Below are 18,745 nucleotides of genomic sequence, written 5' to 3'. Positions count from 1 at the left end.
AAAAAAAAAAAAAAATTCAGTTTATGTCTCTCTTTTTTATTAGATGACATGAACAAAACCTGGTTGTCCAGGTTATTCGGCATAAATTGAGAAACAAGAAAAATGTATTAATTAATTATTAATGCATTATTAATTTGATTATTAATAAGTGACCCAGAAATAGTGTAGAATCGTTGTTTTTTATATATATATATACAGTATATATATATATATATATATAATTTTCTAAATATTTTACAGTGAATTCTCAAATACTTTCAAAAGCAAATTTTGCCTGTTGTTGAGGGAAAACCGTAAATCTACACACCTCATTCAATAAGCTGCACAATTTGAGGAATCCTTCATGCACAATAACACAGCACAAGCAGTGAGGAATGAGTTTTTGGTTGGAAAATTTAATAATTTGAATGAACAATAACAATAGTGATGTCTGCCTTAGCCCACACCGCTAATAAGTGTCCTGTCACAGCTCAGGGCTGACAACAGATTGCGTGCAGTGACGAAAAACAAGCTCAAAGCCATGGGCGTGCGAACCAAAAGACGTGAGTCAGTGATCAGTTACTCCTGCCAGGAAGCTGATGATTTGTAAAGTTTTTGATTGAATGATGAGATGCAATATCTGTGAGAAAAATGCTTGCCTGCTTTTAGTCCTGATAACCCTGCATTTACTGGACGATTGGGCACTTTGTGTTGATCCCAAAACAAAAGCAGATAAACCATCTAACTGTGAGTGTTCTGCTGTCACTATATTAGCAAGGCATGGTGAATTTTAATGATGTACAGAGCATGTAGTGGCAAGCATCACACGAACATGTCACAGCTGATGTATGGGGCTGGGGCGGAGCTGGGGATATGATTCAGCATTTATAATCGTCAACAAAATAATTTGACACATCTACCAAAACAACATTCTTAATGGCTCTGTTCCAAATCCTAGTGATCTGCCTTACTGGACAGCACCTACATAGACAGCTGCCTTCAAAGACAGCATCCTAACACAGATCTGAATCATTGTATAGTACATGCTAAAGCTGCACAAAACATCAAAATAAAATCACTTTAAATAAACATATGCGCAGTGAGTTTCAGAGCGAAGCGCAGCACTGTATTAATTTACACGTGTGCAGCTCATTATTTGGTGTTTTCACAGTAAATGCTTCACTTCTGCAAGCCCTGTGAGATTAGGTCTCTTATAACGTGCATTTAGAAGCACAACATGCACCAGTGCTACCAATTTTACTAGATTTGCAACAAAAATCATATATAAACCGGATGCCAACAAAGCAAGAGCTTTAAGGGCTCACTTTCCGCCAAAATAAAAGCTCAAAGATTAAAAATTTGAAAATAAAGACATTAAGAGTAAATAACAGTATTTTTGTTGTATAAAAAAATATATTTTAATTATTATAATTATTTGTATTAAATACTCAAATTTTATTTTAAAAATAATAATAAAAAAAAAAATTATTTAAATGTTTTTATTAAATAATAAATCACAAAAATATAATTATTATTTTTATTGCAAGAAAAAAGGGGAATATGACTTTGTTGTTGTTGATTTATTTGTTTTAACTCCATTGACTTTATGGTTACTTGATTTGGTTCTTGTAAAGAATATTCAAAGGTTTTTTTTCTAAATTGTTCGTGATGATTATCACCCAAAAATCTTTGGAGTAAAAAGTAATAAAGTAATTTTTATTTTCTATATAGATTCTTAACAAAAATCACCCAATCATTCTTAAAAGATTACTTTCAATTCTTTCCAGATTGAGCTATTTAAGTCACCTCTTGAAAATTCCTCTATTTTTGCCATATTCCAATAAAAAAAAAAATGACAGAAAAACCAAATACTGCCATGTAACTAACTAGACTGGAATATTTTTTTAATCAATATTTTCCAGTCTTGAAACCATTTATCTGCCGTTTTGGTTGGATTTCTTCTACTCTGCTAGTTGCAGTGCATTAAAAGGGTCATATGATGCTTTTTTAAAGATCATTATTTTGTGTATTTGGTGTAACAGAATATGTTGACATGCTTTAACGTTCAAAAAACACATTATTTTTCAAATACTGTACATTATTGTAGGTCCTCTATGCCCCGCCTCTCTCAAACGCTTCGTTTTCTACAAAGTCCCTCCTTCCGACAAGCGCAGTCAGCTCTGATTGGCCAGCTGACCCAGTGCATTGTGATTGGCCGAACACTGCAAGCACGGGTCGGAAATGTAACGCCCCTTACCATAATCGCCAGCTTCAGCTTTCAAAATAAATGTAAAGACAGAGCAATGTCTTTACTCTGGGGAACAGAGTCGCGTGACAGACACAGTAATGATGCAGTACACAAGCCATGGTTAAGACAGCTGACTCCACTGTGATGTGACTCTCTCTCTCTCTCTCACACACACACACACACACACGCGCGCGTGCGCACGCAAATAATACTTAAAAATACTTAAACTAATAACAAAACAGTAGCTGATTCAGAAGCGCCAGATTGTCATAGCAAAGTCAGAATTACCTCCTCTCCTAGGTTCACGAAACGGTCGTCCATAAAATGCATTGCTGTTCTGTTGTAAGTGATCCAAATAAAGTGCTTTTGCTTTCGCACTTAAACACACAGCGTCTCCCTGACATGTTGCTTCAACACTAACTGCGGTTACTGAAACCATGCCTTCTTTCTTTGCGTGCACATTTGGGCTGCATTATGCTAATATTTCCACATAGTGAGGTAGATATGTGGGGCGTGTTAGAACGAGCCGTTTTAGGGGGGCGTGGCAGAGTCTTAACTTTGATAAAGAATATCTCTTTGGTTTTGAGACTTTAGTCTTTGCAACTTCAGGGATCTTATCTATGCACAATCAGCTTGTAACACTCCAAAGAGAAAGGAAAACTTGAAATCGCATCATATGACCCCTTTAAGGGAATGTCCAAAAGATGATATCTTAGAAATCAGCATGACGCTTTGCATAAGAGACTTCGAGAAAACGGTTCATGATTTGTTGTTTGACAATTTTTATAACTAAAATAAATAAACAGAAAATTACTAAACAAAAAGAATCAAATTATTATGTAGACAGCTTGCTAGGTTTTTGTAGTCGATGTGAGAAGACAAATCTGTCTAACTAGGATTAGACAGACAATTTTGCTAAAAATGTATCATTTTGTGATAATCTTGCCCCATGTAATATGTTTATCTTTTATCTCAAAAGGCACTTTTATTCCAAATGTATCATATATTATAATCCAAATATATGTACCTGCGTCCTGTTGAAGGCCACACGGGCAAATACAGCCTGGGAGATTCCCGCCCTCTTCAGCTCGTCTCTGACCCACTGGTAGATCTCCAATGAGACCTCGGAGTTGGTGGACAGCTGCGCGTCCAGCGGTTTGTTGAGCGCGCGGCTGACGGGCGGGTGGTTGAGGTACTGCTGGCTCAGGGACTGCTGGGCCAGGAGACGGTTGACGGCGTACTGCTGGTTGAGGATCTGAGCCATGACGATCTGCTGATTCACCAGCTGGGGGCTGATGGGGGTGGACACCAGGCCGGGGTGCAGGCCGGGGAGCTGGGCACGGCTGGGGGCCTGACTGCTGTGGGACAGGGGCACCGGGGACGGGGACTGCTCGGCCGTGCTGCCCGGGATGGGCTGCTGACTGAAGCTGAGGTGGTTGGTTCCGGGTGGAGAAAGATCAGACAGACTGTCCATCTCAGCTAAAAGTGGACACACAAAAAAAAAATCAACAAAACCAACCAAGCTGATGCTGTTACTCTAAACCAGTGTTTGATTATCAATAATAATTTAAAAATGTTTATATATATATATATATATGATTTCAATAAATAAGAAATATATTATATAAAATAAATAAATATAAATATATACAAAATAAATAAAACAAAAATTTAAAAAAATTATATACAATAAAAAAATGTAGTAAAAATAAAATATATGTAGGGATGTCACAATAATAATAATAATAATAAAAAAGTTTGATCCCAAAAGCAGTGAAATTTCATGTTTCTAGATACTAATTTCGATACCACTGCATCTAATATGCTACTGAACCCACTCTATTTAAAAAATATATATTATTATAAATATGAATAAATTAAATTAGTGGCATGTAGTGCAAGCATTTCTCAATTAAGTAAATATTGTTTCAAGTATTTATTCATGTAAACAGTCATTAATAGAAAAGACGGAAAGTGCTTTTCTCTTTTTCATGTCAATATTGTGTTGTTGGATTCATATTAACAACAACAAAGACAGCGGCAGGTCTATTAGGTCTAATGCGCAGAGATGATCGGACTTTAAGATGAACTGTCAGTGTTTACATTATTACCTCATAAAAAACATTTGTTTTTTAAAATGCAATTCAAAACTCTATTACATACTAACATCAAAAAAAAAATTCATTTTAGTTTAGTATCAACTTGGTACCAAAATATATTGATACTTTTACGATCACTAACACAATGAAATTTAGAAATGAATTCTGAAAATGAATGAATAAAAATTAACAATAAATGTTATAAAAAAGGAACTTCAGAAACTATCACTTAACTGGACAAATGGGCATGCTGATATTTTCAAAATGAGTGATTAATTGCCTTATTACTACTCTATGATGAACAGAATTCATCACAAAACACATCAATATCAAATAGTAAACACTTTCATAACAAATTGGACATGACATGAAGTCAAAAAGCAAGAGTTTCAAGCTAAAAAAAAAAAACACACTAATCAAGCCCGTTCCAGCCTGCCATTACTACAGTAACCCAATACAACCTCTCTAATATGATGGGGCACAGTGTGTGACCTGTATCTGCATAAATTGGCAGCACCAGAAATTAGTTTATAATGTCCATGGCCAAATCATGTGAGCAATAACAACACGGCAGTGTGGGCGCTCTGCTAAAGCAGCGAGCAGGACGTCTTCACATGGACCGAGCCAGAGAGCCATACACTTGAATCGCCCTTTATGCTCTTAATTCTAAAACAAGGTACACAAGCTGGCTAATATGAAATTTTGGGAAAGTCTAAATATAACCGGAGCGTGATGCGCTGGAAGCCCAGAGCATGGTCTCTTAAACAGGCCAGACTGAGCGGATAGAAAATAAGGTGTGGTGGCAAACATGCTTGAAAATATGAAAATTAAAAAGTACTTATGAATGTGTGAATTTAAAGAAATAATTCTAAACCCATAATCTGTCACTTTTCTGAAAGATGGACTACTTTTAGTGCTTTTTTTTGTCATTTCACAGCTTATTGCAGATTTTTGACAGATGTGGTCACTATGAATATTGAAAAGAGCTGCTTGAAGATTTATTAAATTTCTCTTTTTGTGTTGCATGGAAAAATAACAGCATATGGATTTGGAACAATGTAAAGCAGAGTAAATATAGCAAAAAATGGTAAACCAATCCTTTAAAGGACTAAAGCATTGTGCTTTCCTGAAACACAGGTAGTCAGCTGAAAGATATTACTTAAAAAAAAAAAAAAAAAGAGAAATACAATGCCCATCACCTACTAGCGCGGACAATTTTACGGATTTTATAGAGTGCAAAAAAAGCATTATGACAAATCATCAAAATATAAATATTTCAACTGGAAGATAAAAACCAGATTAAGCGCATGGAAACTCTCCAGAGATATGCACAATAAGCACAAGGATGCAAACATGTGTCTTAACTGACAGCGAGCACAAAGCCACGGCTGTTCTTTTCAATATCAGCAGAAAGTGAGAGGGACAGAAAAAAAACAAAAACAAACAAAAAATTGGGTAATAATCAAAGCTCTCCCATAATCCCCATCATTCCTGTGCTCGGATGTTACGGTATGCCTCTCAGTTGTCTTTTTGGTGTGGAAAACTGCTGGGGGGCACACGCTTTTCCATGCAAATTGAAAAGGTTGGAAGAAAGCGTTCGCAGGCCCCGTTTGCAGCGACGACACAGACAGAGAACCGGAGTCTCTTCTGTGGAATTCGCCACAAAGCAGGCTGGGATTAGGAGCACAATGGGAGAGAGAATGTGGGCTGAGGGGAGGGAGGTAAAACCCTACGGCACGGCGGGCGCTCGCTCTCCAGCCCGGCTGTGTTTGAATGGGAGCGCTACTGCGCTAGAGACGGCTTGCCACACTCTGCAAGATCTTGCGAGACCGGCCTCTCACTGACCACTTATGAAACGCAATCCACTGCGGACTAACCAGTTACAATAGGGAGTGCATTCAAGACATGCACTTTCTCATTAGCAGTGTTCTCTGGGAGTTAAACCCATAACCTTGGCATAACTATAGCTTCGCATTCCTGCAGTTTAGACAATAGAGCAATGTCAAGGTCATGGGTTCGATTCCCAGGGAATGCATGAACGGATTAAACCCATAACTTGAATGCAATATAACATATAACTTGTATGCAATATAAGTCACTTTGGAAAAAAATCAAGTCAAATTTATTTATGTAGCACTATATACACAATACAGACTGTTTCAAAACAGCATCACAGTAATGAACAGGAAAATAACAGCCTTAAAAAGGCATAGTTCACCCAAAAATCATCATTCACTCATCCTCTGTTGAGCACAAAAGAAGATATTTTGAAGAATGTAGGTAACCAAACCAGGTAGGTAGCCATTGACTTGCATCAGAGGAAAAACTACTATGGAAGTCAATGGCTACCAGCAACTGTTTGGTAACCAACATTCTTCAAAATATCTTCTTTTGTGTTCAACAGAAGAATGAAACTCATACAGGTTTGGAACGATAGTTCACCTTCAGTTGCTGGTCCCCATTGACTTGCATAGGTGAACTATGGAATCTTTAATGCTGCAAAATTCTTCCATTTCAGTTGTGAAGCAGCTCTAAAATGTCAACAATGTCATTATTCAGATCAATTTAGTTCAGTCAGACCATTCTGTTTTTGCTTCAAATTTCGAAATTAAACAATCTAATTTAGATTAAAAACTGCTTAACTATATTATCGCCCAGCTCTAATTTGTTAAAGCGACTATAAAGCATGAAGAAGACATTATTATAAATATTAACATGATTTTCTGTAAAGCTGCTTTGAGCAACGTGTATTGTAAAAAGCGCTATACGAATACATTTGTTTTGATATGGCAAACATTTAGAGCCACAACAAAAGACAAAAGTGTTGTGTACAGATGTGTTTATGTGCAAGTTTTTATCGTGGCAGATTGCTTCATCTGACGCTAATTGTCCCGCTCACAAGGCTCTCGGCCTGCCGTCAGTTGTTAACGCAAAGTTACGGTGTCGCCGCCATTGGAATATTAGCACATGTGCTCATGAATAATAAGGTGGGGAGGGTTGCAGTGCGTCACGTAACCTACCTAACGTGGTGGCACGTGGACTGTCATGGAGGACACACGTCCCCAGGTAGCCCTCCAGCTGGGAGGGCTGGCGCACGACTGCGCAGACACGCAACACACGCATTCACAGGTGTGGAGAGAGAAAGAGAGAGTGTTAGTGGGGGTAAAAGTGAACAGGAAACAAGAGGCAGATGTCAAGAGCTGCAGTATAACAACCTGACTGACTGACTGGTGCGTGTTTGAACACTTGAAAAGATAAAAATCACAGTGCTGTTGATTATTATTTGCATGGCAAAGATAGATTTTTGAAGTCAAAAAAGACTTTTTGTCCTAAACATAGGTCTATATTTGACAGGGATTTGTTAGATTTGCATTTTAACTGAATCTAAAGAACAAACAAATGAGGCATGTTAAAAATAAGTAGACAAGGAAAAGACTAGATACACAGACAAATAGACAGACAGACAGACTTGCATAGACAGACATAAAAAGTCAGAAAAGATAGACAAATAGACAGATAGAGAGACATATAGATATACGTAGATAGAGATACAGACAGACAGACAGACAGACAGATAGATAGGAGATAGATTGAAAGACAGATAAATAGTCAGACAGATTGAGAGATAGAGAGACAAATAGATAGGTAGACACACATAGACGGATAGAGGGACAGACTGACAGACAGACAGGCAGATAGTCAGACAGATTGAGAGATAGAGAGACAAATAGATAGGTAGACACACATAGACGGATATAGTGACAGACAGACAGACAGATAGACAGACAGACAGATAGAGATAGATTGAAAGACAGATAAATAGACAGATTGAGAGATAGAGAGACAAACAGATAGGTAGACACACATAGACGGATAGATTTACAGACAGACAGATAGATCGATAGACATAAATAGTCAACAGGTAGACAGATAGACAGATCTCTTTTAGATGTGATTTCACAAATGTTTGTTAAGCATTCGGCTTACCTATCATGTCTTTTGTCTTCTTGAAATGTTTATACCAGCGTCCGAATTCTTGACACTTGAGAGATAGAGAGACAAATAGATAGGTAGACACACATAGACGGATAGAGGGACAGACTGACAGACAGACAGGCAGATAGTCAGACAGATTGAGAGATAGAGAGACAAATAGATAGGTAGACACACATAGACGGATATAGTGACAGACAGACAGACAGATAGACAGACAGACAGATAGAGATAGATTGAAAGACAGATAAATAGACAGATTGAGAGATAGAGAGACAAACAGATAGGTAGACACACATAGACGGATAGATTTACAGACAGACAGATAGATCGATAGACATAAATAGTCAACAGGTAGACAGATAGACAGATCTCTTTTAGATGTGATTTCACAAATGTTTGTTAAGCATTCGGCTTACCTATCATGTCTTTTGTCTTCTTGAAATGTTTATACCAGCGTCCGAATTCTTGACACTTCGCCGCAGACACATTTGCATAGTAAGTGCTGTTAACAATTGAAGAAATCATACTCTGCAAGACAAAATTTTGTGTCGTTTAAAATGTATGTTTACTCACAGTACAATAAGAAAGTCTGTCAAAAAATCCTGTACTACGCACAATTTAACATTATGTATATGGTATACAGTGTCATATCTTGATCCAAAAAATGTATGCAATGTAATTTTTTTCTGCTAAAATATAAACTAAGAAATACATGTCCCTTTAACAAATGCCACAGAGTATGAAAGTGGATGCATCCAGGAGGCTCTGTGAGGCAGACAGCAAAGCAGATGATGCTTTGGGGATTTCTGCCCTATATGAATGCAACTCCTATTCGCAATCTGTTTTCACAGCCGGAGTTGCATGTTGAGACCACACAACGAGTTCACGTCTCCTCGCTGCCCTAACAGCACATTTCCCATTCATCTCCTCTGCTTTTTCTTCTTCTATTTTAATACATTCCACTCCAAAAAAAAAAAAAAGCTGAGATTCTTTTTCATTAAACCCAACACTTAACACCTTAATAGCCCTGGGCTACATAGCACAGAAATTGTTTTGATTGTTATAAATATTCAAAAGATGAAACCATCTGTTTTTAAATTACAGGTACGGCAGCTTTATCATTTTTATAACATGAGCACTTGGGGACTTGGTGGTGCGGAGGAGGGGGGCTTTGCGGTGTACGATAGAGTTTGAGTTTATGGATAACTTCAGCATTCCCATTTCCAAATGCATCTTGAAGACCTAGAGATGAGCTCTCAAAAATGAAGGCTCTTCAGAGGCAGTTATGCTTCCCTTATCAAGAACCATTTTCCCTCTGAAGGGTTCTTGATGTGACTGTAAGGTTCTTTGGAGATTTGTTTTTGATGTTAGATTATAGGTTGGTGCAAGAACTGTTTTTCTTTGACATCATATATATTTTTCTTTGATATCACAACTATAAAATGTTCTCTATAACATGGACTTTTAGGTTCTTCTATAATATATGGAGTTTAAAACATGTTCATACAAAAGGCTCTTTTATGACATCATATGGAACATGACTATTTCTATGACATAATATGAAAATGTAAAGTGTTAATCAATGATATGATATCTGGTGTTTAAAAAAAAAGTTATCCTATGACACCATATGGAATTTAAAATAGCTTTTCCATGACATCATGGAACTTTAAAATGTCCTCTATGACATCATATGTGACTCTCCTTTAACATCTTATGGAACATTTGCTTATGACATAATATGGAAATTTCAACTGCTCTTTCATGATTTCATACATATGGAGTTCTTCTGTAAAATAACACTGAACTAAATGTTAAAAACATTTTTTATGGAATATTATGGAAATTTTAAGTGTTATCCTATGATTTCATACGGAATTTAAAAAGTCTCTTCTATGACATCATATGGAACTTGTTCTTACTAGAAAAAAATATCATATAAAAATGTCCTTACTGACATGGAAACAAATGGTTCTTCTATGATTTCCTACTGAGTTTAACAAGGCTTAAATTGTTTTGCTTGTAGCATAATAATAAAATTTAAAATGTTATCCTTTGACACCATAAGGAATGTAATTTTAAATTGTTCTTCCATGATATGATATGGAACTTAATGTTCTCCTATGACATCATACAGAACTTAACATTTCTCTTTCATTAACATCATATGGAATGTAATTTTAAATTGTTCTTCTATGATGTGTATGGAACTTAATATTCTCTGACATCATTCAGATTTTACAAATGCTCTGTAACATTATTTGGAACTAAAAAAGATTTGCCTTATGGCATAATATGGAAATTTAAATTGTTCAATGATATCATATGGGGTTTTAAAAAGTTCTCGAAATTTAAAAAGGCTCTTCTATGACATGGGACTTTAAAATGTTCTTAAATGACATGGAAATTTAAATGGTTCTCCTATGACATCATATGGAATTTTAACAATCTTATATGATACAGAACTAAAAAATTTAAATTGAACCTTTTTGATGTCAAAGAGGAACTAAGGCACTATATGGAATTTTAAAAGATTCTCCAACAGCATCAGGGTGAAAAACTCTTTTGGAACCTTTCTCCAGCACGTCTCCATGAACAGGTGCACAGTTCAGCAGGACCAGCCAGACAAGGGTTAACCACTCACCAAAGCACACATCGCTGTGTACGCTTAAGAAGGACTATTAACCTTTACTGCCAAAGCTTGTGCTGCCAGAGAAATGAGAAGTGTATATAACAGTATCCAAGATGAGCAGAAGATGCTCTCCAAAAGCAAGGGCGGAATATGAAACCACAGTGCCATGCTGATAGGAGGCCAGGTTCAAACCGCACATCTGAAGGCCAACTGGCGTTTTAAAATGTCACGGCCTCTTTTATCGCTGATCTGAAACAACAGTCAGGATGGAAGGGAGCTTACAAACAAAACCATCAACTAACAATAGAGGAGCAATGAAATTACCAAGATTTCATGAGTCATCAAAGATCTATTTGAGATCTGATGCGAGTCAAACGCTCATATTGGGTACAGTTGACACAGATGTTATGAAAAGCTTTGCTCATTAATCACTCGTCTTAAACTCCCGAGACCCGTACGCCACCGCAACACAGGACAAACCACGCAGATAAACACCTCAGCATACCGAACGCCAGGAGCCATCAACAGGTAATGGGACAAGCCTCTTTAAAAGATAACCATCGTGAGGCTTATCGGTGCGCCCAGGAAGTCTGTCACGCCGTTATCGACCTGAACCATCTATCTGGCTTTCCGTCACAGGAGAGTTCCATAAAAAACCGCTCCGTATCTAGCCAGGCACTCACTGTTTCTACTTCCTTCTTACGTGCCATCTTTTAGTCTCCCTGCGGAGAGACTGTTCACATTGTGTTGGAGAGGTGGGTTAATTCCCCCTCCTTTTCATTTTTTTTCTTTAAAAACGTCTTAATTACAGCTTCTTTTTCGTCCAATATATATATATATATATTATAAAATTAAATTAAATGGTTAATTTGTAAACAATGGCACTGGAAAGTTTTAGCATATTTACTTTGAGGAGATGCTAAATTAATCTGTGCCACCACAAAAAAAATATACTAAAATGTACTATACTATATGTCAATGTATATAAAAACATCAATGCAAATATCAATATCATATATAAATATTATAATAGTTATATAAATATCAGCATCAATATTATAAAATTTAAAAGTGTTTATTTTTTATGATACAACACTTAAGGCGTCACAGGAGAGTTCCATAAAAAACCGCTCCGTATCTAGCCAGGCACTCACTGTTTCTACTTCCTTCTTACGTGCCATCTTTTAGTCTCCCTGCGGAGAGACTGTTCACATTGTGTTGGAGAGGTGGGTTAATTCCCCCTCCTTTTCATTTTTTTTCTTTAAAAACGTCTTAATTACAGCTTCTTTTTCGTCCATTGCATGAGAAAGGGGGGGGGGAAGCCCATGTCAAACCCAAGCAAAGATGGTATTTGACGGCTATTTGCTGCTATGCAACTACACAGCTGCTCTTTCAGGACCATGGGGTGGGTGGGGAGCTTTATTGTTGCAGTCGTCTGAGGGGACACAGGGGTTAAGTTTGATCACAGGGAAACATACGTGTGCTGAAAGACGGCTGATGAGCGGGAGGGGCCCCACACAAACCTGGATGAGCAATTTACTTTTCTCCTTTCTTTAGCGTTAATATCAATATCATATATAAATATTATAATAGTTATATAAATATCAGCATCAATATTATAAAATTTAAAATAGTGTTTATTTTTTATGATACAACACTTAAGGGATGAATTTTGAAACTTTTTTAAAATAAAGTTAATCCCCTTACATTTTATTTAAAATTAATAGCAATGTCAGTATTGACAAAATCAACATTAATATGACAACAAAAGTAAAATTCAAATAAATGTTTAACTTCCAGAGCTCATGTTTTTTAGTAATAATACAATAATAACTAGAAAGAGTATAGTTATGAGAAAGCACATACATGCATTTGGCCTTTTTGTCACAGTTTTTGACCATTTGGCTGTTTTCTCAGATTCTCGCAGAATGAGCATTGTGTTGAAGTCAAATGAAAACTACTTCAAGTTTGAAAAACGCATCAAGACTCCTGATTCGGTTGAACTCGGTCCGGCTTGCTAGTTTTACTAAGAATAATGTCTGGTTGGTGTATGGCAGTCCATCTAATCAACATAATTACACAAGGCTTCCTTTAAGAATGACTAGCCAACTAGTCATGCACAAAGTCCACCAACTACACTAGAATGAACAGCTCCTGTTAGCGTGTAAATCTAAACATGCAATGTAGCTTTGGAAAAAAAAATGCACTATATTCACAATCCCCATCCACTCTGGTGTAATTCTCCTTCTGATTCTCCATTCATTAACCTTTTTAAGAGCAGGGATTAGCGTTCGGAGTATCAAGATGACGCTAATCCTATAAAAGTTGGCGTTTGTTCTTAAATCGACCTGATCTCTTCAACTCTTCCTGTTCAACAACAAGACTGTTCACCTAAATAAAAAGGTCACCTCTACTAGCTTACCCATCAAAGATGACCCTAACACAGACGAGGCAGCCTGTTCTAACTGGAGAAGTAACGACTAAAATTAGCGAAAGACACTCCTCCTTCACGCCAGCAAGAGAAATCAGAAACAACAAAAGCAGAAACCCTCCCCCGAAAATTGCAGCACACACGTGTGGGCCGCCCAGTCTACAGCAAGCGAGCTGTGAGCGGACTCTAATTCAGTGTAAGTACCGGGCCGCTGCTCAGTGGGAATAGCTCACATATGGACTGTAAACAGAGTGATTAGAGAGATGTGGAGCGGCCCAGCCCCTGCGCTGCCTGAACAGCACCCTGGGACTCTTTACATCACCACACACGCACACACCTGCAGGTAAAGAACGGGCTTCCCTGAGACGAAATAGACTGCGATTGGCGCCAACTCACGAGCTGAAACGCTCGCCTTTCCTTAAGCATTTAAACGGCAGCTCTGCTTATTTAAAATGCAGTGTGGTTTTAAGGGTGAATCTCATGAAATCATGTCCAGATCCCATTTCACTGCAAAATCAAGAGGGGAAAAAAGCATTTATATTTTACATTTAAAAATGCCCATTTTTAGGACCCTTACAATTTTTTTGAATTATTTTCAATACAATTAAGCAGATTTCCCCCCCTCAAATTCTCATTACTGTAATAGTCTGGATGTTTTACATTTTTCATGATTATTCTGAAAGGTGACTCCGATTTGATTTTCATTCTGGTAATACAGTATTTTGTTTATTTACACTTTTTTTAAAAATCAGGATGAATAAAAATTCTGTATAAAAACTCCAAAATAATACTATAATGCCGTAAAATACTTTAAAGATTTTATAAAGATCGAAGATTAGAATAGAAAAAAAATATTCAATTCACTTGAAAAAAAAAAACATTACGCTTACTTCTAGGACCGACCATTTTTATTTATTTTTCTTCATAATTTTCATTACAATTAAGCAGACTTTCCCCCTCAAATTCTCATTACTGAAACAGTCTGGATGTTTTACATCTTTTTCAGTGATTCTGATTAGATTTTTACTATAGTAAGAGTTTTTTTTTTTTAATAAGCCTGAATTAAATTAAAAGACTCCAAAATAATGTTACTATGTTTTTAAATATTATATTAAAATAGAACATTTCAGTACAAAAAAATTATTGAAATATATATATAAGTTATATATGCAGTTAACTACGCAACTAATTTTCCATAAGCAAAATACAATTCTTTCTTTCCTTGGATTGTTAGAACACGACATGTTGACAGGTTTCGTGAGATTCACCCATAACAGTTCACAGCTTGTAATGCATTATCAAGATCATTGTGGTTCGCCCATTGTTTACCCAACAATACTCGTATTCACAACGGCTAGCATTGCTGCAACAGCATCAAAATGAAGTGCATTAATCTACGGGGATGACAATGGCTATTGATTTGGATTTCTATGGCAATTCTGTCCATTTCCACTCCATCAAACTCTGGGCATTTGAAAAGGGACACTTGGAATCTTGGCAACTAGACGTGGAAGGCTCCAGCACCTGTGATAAGGGACATTCTTTTGCCAGAGAGCTCTGGTTCATGTCTTTGAGTAACTCCTTGAGCGCATTTCTTACTGTAGAGTGGGTCCACTGCTCTGGAGGAAGGTCTTCCAGTTTAGGACAACTGCAGGAAGGGATAGAACAAGAGAGAGATGGAAAAGGGAAACAAAAGAGAGAGAGAGAGAAAGAGAGGACGGTGAGCACTGGGCTTTGCTCTCCTGCTGCAAGCGTCCCTCTAAGACAGACAGATTTCATTTGGCTCATGAAGCAGATGCATCTGGAGTCTCTCTCCTCTCTCTCTCTCTCCTGATTGTTCTGATTAGTTAATTACTTTATACAACACATCTGCTGTATTGATGCATGAATTATACATCAGCTGCATGTGGCGACTATTATTTCACGTTACTTCTACCTTCCTGCCTTGATGTGCTTGCTAAAACAATTTAAGGTGTTTCCATCTAGATTTTGATATTAGATGCATTAAAAAAGTCCAGCATCCACTATCATCTAAATACTTTATTTAAAAGAAAAAAAAAAAGAATTCAGAACATTCATACATGAAAATGCATCATCAAATCAATGGAGAAAACACAGCTGCATTCAGGGTGTCATTAATGAATGCTTGTTCAATAGGACGCAATAAACGGCAAGCTGCCAAGAAAATATCGCAACACTCCATGCAAAAAAAAAAAAATCCCTTCAGAGATGTTCGACGCCAGCATGGGATGAAAATTAAGGCTGAGGGGCGTCATTTCTACGTCACTAGTGTGACAAAACGGAACTGCAAAAACAATGATTGTTTTCAAACAGTCTGCAATCAATCAGACAAACAGATTTGACTTAACTCATAGGATGAGTGACTATTTGTTTGTCTGACCAATGGAAGACAGGGAAACCTGTTTGGTGACACTGAAGGAACACCAAACTGAATGTATTACAATGATATATAGTCTTTTATATTATTATTATTGTTTTGTGTGTGCGTATGCATACATACATATATACACACATATATACACATACATACATACATACATACATACATACATGCACATACATTTTTGAATGATACATGAACTAAAAACATACTAAAAATATGAATATATACAAAAGTAGGAAATATTTAAAAATAAGTGCCATTTCATCGCTGCACAGTATTTGTTTAAAAAGCTTTTAAAAAATCTTTTTTTTTTTTTGTATGATTCCTACTTCAATGTAAATAAATGGCTTTTTAAGGTACATGAAGCTGATGCTGCAAGTAAAAAAATTACATGCTTAGTCTTGAATTTGTCTTATAAAAAAAGGCTTCCCGGATTAATAATTAAATATTGATGGTTTCATAGTTCTTTAAAACACTGGAGTAATTGGATGAGCCATAGTACTGCTGTAATGTGCAATTAACACGTCCATGTTTGCACATAGACACACGCACACACAAAGAAAAGGAGAGTTTGGATCCGGCACACCTTAAAGTGTGAGACAGCCACACAGCCTCTGGAGACGAGACAGATAGAGACAGACAGATGAACATGGACGTCTACAGAAAAAGGAAGAGGTGTGTCTGCGTGTGCCCACAGCAGTAGCTTGTGGGAAAAACAGCACTGTATGTGGCGGCACTGTGGGTACAGTACATGGGAAACACTGACCTGTGTAGCTGGATTTTCAGCGTGACCACATGGTACACATCCTGTAACATGTCCGCCACTGTGGCGTCGGGTGCATCCGTCACGTAGGAAAGAGGCACGGGGTTCCACTTGCCCACCTGAATCAGACCTGCGGTGAGGCGACACCATTTACCACAGTCAGACACTCACATGACAGCACACGGGAATGAAGGACTGCACATTTCTATTAGTTCTTTTCAAAACAAATATGTGGTACTTTGATGTGTACTATTTGATAACCATATTCATAAACCATGCTTCTAAATATTAATTTGTACAGTAACATACTTCAAAGAATACCATGGTATTACCATCACAGTAATGTCTGAAAAGCACAAACTCTTTTTTTTTTCGCTCAACTCTAGTGAACTGCCTACATAGGCAGGATTTATAGCAATCTACCTTTGCAGGCAGCAATACATGCATCTTTTGCGGACAACATAATCCCATAATGCACTGTGACAGGGTTAATACACAAACTAATGTTCTTTTTAGCAACATCATATGACCCCTTTAAAAAAAAACTATCCAATATGGCAGGCGGAATGAGAGAAATGTTGGTTATAAACACACATTTAATGCCAAGATATAATTAAAATATAACCCATATTTGTGTATGCTATATTTTTTTAAATTACTGTAAAGTTTGGTAAGGTTGGTGAAACATTTCAAATGCTTTTGAAATAAGACTCTTCTGCTCACCAAGGCTGCATTTATTTGATCAAATCTACAGTAAAAACAGTAATATTGTGAAAAAATTTTATAATTTAAAACAAATGCCCTCTATGTGAATATATTTTAAAATGTAATTTATTCCTGTGATTCAACGCTGAATTTTCAGCATCATTACTCCAGTCTTCAGTGTCACATGATCCTTCAGAAATCATTCTAATATGCTGATTTGCTGCTCAAGAAACATTTCTGATCATTATTACAGTTGTGCTACTTCATATTTTTGTGGAAACGGATACATTTTTTTAGGATTGATTAATATAAAGTTTAAAAGAACAAATCTTTTGTAACATTATTATGGATGCACCGAATATTCGGCAACCGAAATTATTCGGACGAAAATAGCAAAAAAATCTCTTTCGTTGTTCGGCCGACTAAGCGAAAAGGGCGAATAATATGTACCGAACAATGACGAACGCGATCAAATAGAGGCACGCGCTAATGCAGCAAACATGTCGGCAGTGTGAAAGTATTTAAAACTATCAGAGAAAGACGCAGAAATCATTACAAGCACGGAGCACCGACAGCAAGAGACTGTTTAGTGCTGCATCACGTCTCCGATGAGAAGAAGAGGTGGCTAATGCTGGTGGTTAGGTTACTGTATGATGATTCGATATGCGAAATGGCCTCAAACGATTAGTAAATAAACTGCAGAATGTTATATTTTCTAATGCACGCACGAATTGCATGTATTTTGACAGCGCTGCACGAGCTCACGGCGCCAGGGTTCAAAGTCCAAAGCGCGAGGAAAATCTGCACTGAACTTGTTACTCGTCAGTTGCTTAGTAACATTTTTGTGAATTTTTTTTTTTAAGTCCGCATGAAATCAAAATTTACTATTTACTTTACTAGCGCACATTGCTAGTCTTGATGTCAACAATTAATCCGTGCAAGATAATCCGCTGAAAAAAATCGTTCGTTTTCGTAATCTTTAATCAAAATCTGAACATTTACTTCCGCTCTGGAATGGCATTCCTTTTCTGATGACGTCAGTTTGACGGCTTGGGCAGAATATCCTTAAACACACCCCTCCAGCCGTTAGATTGCTATGAGTGAGAGACAGAGAGGAGGAGCGCAAACATAAAACCATGCCCTCTATTCAATATTCCGTTTCAGCTGGAAATACGTCACTACACTGAAATAAAGTCGGCAGCAACTTCCGGTTCACGCGGACTTTAAAGGCATGTGACAATGTGATACGTGCGACAAACATCTTCCCAAATTCGTAATGAGAATCTTTTATAAATCTGCATGCTCTTGTCAACAAAAAGAAGCACTGAGATCTTCCTGCGGAATTCTGCCAAAATAAAAGCCGAGCAAAAGCAACAACTCCATCGACATTCATAATTGATAGTATTGTAATTTTACTGTCGTTCTGTAAAATAAAATAAAAAAGACAATAATAATAATAATAATAATAATAACAACCCTACAACAGCT

The 18,745-nt window shown here is 36.9% G+C and overlaps 1 protein-coding gene across 1 annotated transcript in view; it reads right to left on the bottom strand.

Annotated features, from left to right (window-relative positions):
- The window catches only part of LOC107716986 (DNA-binding protein SATB1-like), an 85,810-nt gene that overhangs the window by 60,522 nt on the left and 6,543 nt on the right, over window positions 1-18,745 (bottom strand). Inside the window, exons 4-9 of the mRNA XM_016523626.1 lie at window positions 16,556-16,682; window positions 14,910-15,033; window positions 8,774-8,850; window positions 8,314-8,348; window positions 7,347-7,424; window positions 3,255-3,706 (exon numbers count right to left, since the gene is read on the bottom strand). Coding sequence (XP_016379112.1) covers window positions 3,255-3,706; window positions 7,347-7,424; window positions 8,314-8,348; window positions 8,774-8,850; window positions 14,910-15,033; window positions 16,556-16,682 — 893 coding nt within the window. The remainder of the gene's footprint in view (window positions 1-3,254; window positions 3,707-7,346; window positions 7,425-8,313; window positions 8,349-8,773; window positions 8,851-14,909; window positions 15,034-16,555; window positions 16,683-18,745) is intronic.

The sequence above is a fragment of the Sinocyclocheilus rhinocerous genome, unplaced genomic scaffold (assembly GCF_001515625.1).
Source record: "Sinocyclocheilus rhinocerous isolate Xijiao unplaced genomic scaffold, SAMN03320098_v1.1 scaffold1832, whole genome shotgun sequence".
NCBI classification, from domain to species: domain Eukaryota; kingdom Metazoa; phylum Chordata; class Actinopteri; order Cypriniformes; family Cyprinidae; genus Sinocyclocheilus; species Sinocyclocheilus rhinocerous.
Note: the sequence above shows the minus strand (reverse complement) of the source record. Positions and strands in the feature narration are given on the sequence as shown.